Genomic DNA, 6,155 nt, shown 5'->3' on the forward strand with positions numbered 1-6,155 from the left:
GCTGACACTGGCCCTTGTTACACGTCCCATGGTGGTGTCTGTTACACTTGTTGCACTTTGGGTAGCTTCCCCGGTAGCCACCCTGTTGCTGGGTGCCTTTGCTGTTTTCAGTTTTCCTTTGCTGTGCTGGGGCCTGAGTGGGGTTAGCATCCTTGCTTTGACTTCCTTCCCACTTACGCTTGCTGTCACTAGAAGTTCCAACAGTGGCACTAATCCTTTTGGGCAACCGGCCCTCTTCTACGGCCTGATCTGTAAGTTTGTGAGCAAGTCGAACAATCGGCTGAATGGTAGTGTGGTTGGCTGAAGTTACATGGCTTCGAATCTCTGGAGCCAAACCCTTGATGTACAGTTCGATCCTTCGGTACATTGGTCGAGACATGTTCGGGCAAAGAGCAGCATAGTCATTAGACAGCTTGGTGTAAGTTTCAATTTCCGACCCAACCATCTTGAGTTCATAGTACTCGTTCTCAAGCTTGTGGATGTCATCCCGGTGACAGTATTCATCCTTAATCATATCCTTGAAATCCTCCCATGCCGTAGCATTTGCAGTTTCCAAACCAAACATCTGAATCTGCGCCTTCCACCAAGAAAGCGCGCTTCCTTCAAGCGTAGCAGTAGCAAATTTCACCCAATTTGCAGGCGGACACTCGCAAACAGCAAAAACAGCTTCAATTTTCTCAATCCAATGCAGAAGACCTATGGCACCCTCAGTGCCGTTGAAAGGGAGAGGCTTGCAATCCATGAAAGTTTTGAAAGTACACACTGGTGGTTGCGCAGGTGCATGCTGACCTGTTCGTGAGAAGCGAAGCGTATAGGTTTAGAGGCGAAAAGTCGATGTGGCGGTAGGATCTAAACATCCTAAAAACAACGAGCTTACCTATAGGGTGAGCTGCAAAAGCCGCAGCCACTGTGTTGAGCAGGTTAGTGAACTGAGCCTGCGTCATGTTAATGTTTCCTCTTCCGCGTCCACTCATTGTCTTCATAACCAGAAAACATAGTATGAGTGTGATGTCGTAGTGTAGCGAGAATGAGATAGAAGAGAGAGGTGTATCTATCTAGTTTAGGCACACTAGTACGTATAGCATAACAGGAACATAAAGCAAACAAGTAAACACTGGTCCGAGCTATGAGGTCAAAAGTGTCGAGCCTTGCACTTGGAGCGTAGTGTCGTTACGAGTCACGGGTTATAGTCTGGTTTTCTCCAAAAAGATTTTTCCTTTTTAAAACCAAGTTCACTATAACCAATGGCTCTGATACCAATCTCTCACACCCCCAAAATCCACCTGCGGATAACACCCGCTTCGGGGGCGTGACTGACCAGGATCCAGCCACCAATTATACCGAATACTTAAGTTGTTAACAAAAGTAATACTTACTATTCATAAGCTTAGCAAATATTAAGTTCAGAGTTTAAAGTTTTAAGTTCAAAACAGTAATAAGTAGCGGAAGCATAAGTAAGGTAGTTTAAAACAAAGTTCATGATTCAAAATAAGGTAACACCCAACACAAGGGTGAACAGACACTACACGTTCCCAAGCTGCAAGCTCCATCGTCACTGGTTACCTGCAAAGCATGCAGTAAGGGGTCAACAATAATGCTGAGTGAGTTCACTAGTTGTCCAGTTTTAATTACCAAAAACTTTGTTTCACCGGTTAATTTATCCGTTTATACATGCCCTGGGGAGCTACCCCAAAAGTTAGCGACTAAACTGTTTTTCCAATACCGAACACTAGGTAACCGTTGCGTATCCGCAGGATGCCCCGATGTCAATGTTCTATCATCATTGACGGATTTCTGAGTACATTAGTTCACGACCGATCCCAAACCAGGGCACGGTGTGAGGCTGGTAAACACCTAAATAGCGCTATCAACTAATAACTCGCTCGCCTAACCCGGCGACTAATCGGTATTTGTAGTAGGGACTTGAGTGATAGAGTTTCGTTTAGTGCCGTTAGTTGCAATCCGTATAAACAGTGATTAACCAAAAGGTTTCCCAATACCCGGGAAGGAAAAGTAAGTTTTGTTCCCAATAACTAGGGAAGGTATGTAAATGGTATCCCCTTTTACCAGGGGATAGGGTTGTTAGTCTCGTGTCCCAAACCACCGGGACGCATGCTTTTAAGTTGTGAACTCACCTTGGGTTGCTCGGTAGGTTTAGGTTACTTGTCAATCACGTTGGTCACCACGTCCTAACATGGTTACCGGTATAGGTCAGGTTCGGTATACAAGCATTCACGTGAAATACATACAGGTACGTAACATGCATACAAGTAAACAGTCATTGGGTTATTGGACCGGCCTAAACAATTAAACAGTCAACAGCAACACATAATCCAGTCAACAGATAGCCCAAGTCACATAATGGCCCAATAACCAAAGTGGACGGCCCACTCGCAACCAGCTGGTCTCGAGTCGCAACCAGGTGGTCTCGGCTTGTCACGTTATGGTTGCGAGTCGTAACCGTGGTCTCGAGTTGTCACGTTTTGGTTGCGAGTCGCAACCGTCGTAGTTTCGAGTCGCAACCTCGTGGTTTCGACTTGTCATGCTTTGGTTGCGAGTCGCAACGGCGTGGTCTCGAGTCGTAAAGCCGTGGTTGCGAGTCGGAAACTGTCCCTTTCATACACACGTGATGATGCAGATGCATCAGTCCATTTTGTACCAAGAATTCAGGCCCAAATCCGGAAATAACCAATAAGATTTCTACAAACACTTTTCCTCATTTGACCATTAGACCATATAGATCAAACTTTACCATTTTTAAAACCTTCAAACCACATTCAAGAAGTTCATCCTATGTTCATCATTTTTCTAGGGTTTTCATGTCAACCTAACCATATATTTATGATCCAAAATCACATATTTTAACAAGATTAACATTGCAAGAACAAAGAGCATACAATACATAGCCGAAACTTATGTTAATCAATCATCATTTTGCAAGAAACAAAGAAGTATAGTTTGATTGGCCATGAACACTTGTAAACTACCATTTTCTAGTCATTTTAAACATGTCACAAGTATTCACACATAAATGGTTTTCACATATATTTTACTTCACAAATCACCCTAGAATCATGCATAATGTTCCTAACCAAACATTTTCTTTTCTATTTCATAAACACATCATTCAAGCAAACATACAAGGCATTAATTACACACTAACCGGTTTGTGAAGAAGGAGCCGAAAACAAAGGAAGAAGGTGAGGGAAGATGAAGTGTCCGTATGGTGATCTTGTCCGAGATCCTTGCTTGAATCCGAAAGTTGGAGAAGGTTGGGATGATGTTTGAGGGTTTTCTTAGTTGAGAGAAAAAGTAGAAGTGTATGTGTGTGTAAAATGGAAGAAGTGGGGGGAAAGGTGGGATATATACAAGGGGATGTTTCGGGTTGGGCTTGGGGTTTCGGCCCAAGCCGGTTACGGCCCAAAGGCCCACTCGCAACCAAGCGGTTGCGAGTCGTGGTCTCGACTCACATACATATATATATAATACATACATACAACACACGTTAAGCAAATAAAGATCACGTTTCCATTTAATAATATTTATATACACAAAATATTACAAGGTGTTCGTTCGGAAAAACCTCGAGTGTCACAGACCGGGTGGGTGTTGGGCCAGGGAGGGGACGGTACGTGTGTTGGGCCGGGGGGAGGTGGTGGGCCGGATGTAGTGTGAATGGTGGGGAGATGGCCAGTTGGGCTTAGAGGCTGAGGTGGCTGTTCGGTAGGGGTTATGGGTACCGAGAAGGACCCGATGGTGTTCCACAGGAGAGGGTGAAACGGGGGGTCGAGGAAGGTGTAACAGTGAGTGGTGGTTGGTTGTTGTATGGCAAAGGGGTAGATGGACTCTTCAAACTCACCATGGCGGGAAATAAACATTCGATTGGTGGAGAGATCAAAACATTTATACCCGCGATGATTGGTTGGGTAACCGAGAAAGACACACGGTGTGGAACGGTTTATTAGTTTGTGAATGGTGGTGGAAGGAGTGACTGGGTAGCAAAGGCAGCCAAACACACGAAGGTGTGTGTAGTCGGGGAGGACATTGTAGAGGAGAGTGGTGGGAGATAGAAATTTATGAGATTTCTTGGGGAGTATGTTGATGAGATAGGTGGCGGTTTCAAGGGCATGATGCCAAAATGAGGGAGGAAGGGAAGCTTGAGCCAGAAGAGTGCGAATCATGTTATTAATGGTTCGGATTTTTCTTTCGGCCTTGCCATTTTGGGAAGAAGTGTGTGGGCATGAAAAACGAAATTGCATTCCATTGACTTGACAGAAATGTTTAAAATTATTGTTCGTGTACTCAGTGCCATTGTCACATTGGAATTGCTTTATTTTTCGTTCAAATTGAGTGTGAATGTAAGTATAAAATTGAGTGAAGGTGGTATAGACATGGGATTTATTTGTCAAAGGAAAAGTCCAAAGAAAGTCAGTTTTATCATCAAGAAAAAGAATGTAATAACGGTGACCACCGGTACTTAGGACCGGGGAGGTCCATAAGTCACTGTGAATGATATCAAAAGGTAAAACAGTTTTATTCATAGAATCATAAAAAGGAAGTCTCACACTTTTGCCAAAAACACATGATTGACAAAGTACATTGTTTGATTTATTAAAATTGATAAAAGAACTAGACTTTAAAGAATGCAATAAAGAAGTGCCCGGGTGCCCAAGACAGCAGTGGGTTTGCAAGGTGACTTGATGAAGTTGGTGGTGAGGGGGTAGAGGTCTCCCGAGCTATTGCATCGAAGGATGGGTTCCTTGGTCTTGAGGTCCTTCACAAGAAAACCAAAAGGGTCAAATTCAATCGAAAGAAGGTTGTCAGTCGTTAGACGACGGACAGATATGAGGTTTTTGATAAGGTTAGGTGCATAAAGTATATTGTTTAATTTAAAGGGTGGAAAGGGTGGTGGTAAGGTTTTGTTTCCTTGTCCAACAACAGGAATAGAGGTGCCATTTCCAACAATTATTTGTTTATTAGTGCAAGAATTAAAAAACAGACGGAGAGGTTATACCTGGCTGCTCCATATGTCCTGTTGCGCCAGTATCCATGTATCCAATCGGATCCGTGGGTTGACTCATAGAGAGTGTGTAGAGTGCCTGTGCAATATCCGTTGGTGTCGGACTGTAGGTAGCCACGTGGGCCTGAGCAGGGTGGGAGCCGAGAATACCTTGGGAGGTGTTGGACCGTGGGGTTAACGGGTAGGGACAAGGGGGGTTGGTTTGTTGTGGGCTAAAGCGGTTTTGATTGTTGAGGAGGGTGGCCCATTGGGTTGAGGCCCAATTGTTATTGTTTGGAAAGATTATGTAGGGATGATTGGGCTGTGAATATTGGGTATTTTGCGATCTGGGCCTAGTGGACTGATTAGTTGAAAAACGGCCCCTTCCGCGACCACGAGTCTTGGGCCGTCCACGCATGGGGTCCGATTGGGTTTGGGAGGCAGATGTGGGTGTAGCAGGAGAGGATGGGCTGTGGACATGAAGGGCGGTGGCGGGTTTGTTGGCGGAGTGCAGGGCTTGATTGGCTTTAGTTGTTTCGTTCATGCAAAGTTGAGAACGAACCTCAACGAAGGAGGGTAATGGCTTAGTATTTTGGAGAATGGTACCCACGGTCTCATATTGCTCAGTAAGCCCAGCGATAGTTTGTAGGACCAAATCTTGTTCATCGACAGTCGCATCAACATTGTTGAGTTGGTCGGCTAAAACTTTGATGGGTTGACAATATTCATGCATGGAAGAGAAGTTTTCAAGGCGAGTGTTGGCAAATTGCTGTTTTAGGTAGAGGGCTCGGGTAGCTTTGTTGTCTTGAAAGAGATTTTTAATCGCCACCCAGGCGTCATACGCAGTGGTGCCCTTTTTGATGATGGTTTTCAGAAGACCCGGAGAGATGGTGGCATAGATCCATTGCAGAACTATGGCATCAAGGCGTTCCCATGAGTCGGTCGAAGAAGGAGGGGTTGTTTGTTTGTTTGTGGAGGAGGAGGCAGCCTTGGTTGGATGGGGTTCAAGGTGATCGGCTACTAGGAAAGCCGTGCAATGAATCCGGAAAAGTTCTGACCACATGTTGTAATCAGCGGCTTCATTGTCGAGGGTAACGTAAACAAAGTTCTTGATGTTTGACACCGTGACAGCAGGGTGTAATTTGTTATCAGCCAT

General features: G+C 44.8%; 1 protein-coding gene across 1 annotated transcript; it reads right to left on the reverse strand.

The window, feature by feature from the left end:
- Positions 1-4,988: 4,988 nt before the first annotated feature.
- On the reverse strand, positions 4,989-6,155 carry LOC110945005. Its single transcript, XM_022186644.1, has one exon. It carries the CDS (start codon positions 6,153-6,155, stop codon positions 4,989-4,991), a length of 1,167 nt encoding a protein of 388 aa, XP_022042336.1.

Source organism: Helianthus annuus, chromosome 6 (assembly GCF_002127325.2).
Source record: "Helianthus annuus cultivar XRQ/B chromosome 6, HanXRQr2.0-SUNRISE, whole genome shotgun sequence".
In the NCBI taxonomy this organism is placed as follows: domain Eukaryota; kingdom Viridiplantae; phylum Streptophyta; class Magnoliopsida; order Asterales; family Asteraceae; genus Helianthus; species Helianthus annuus.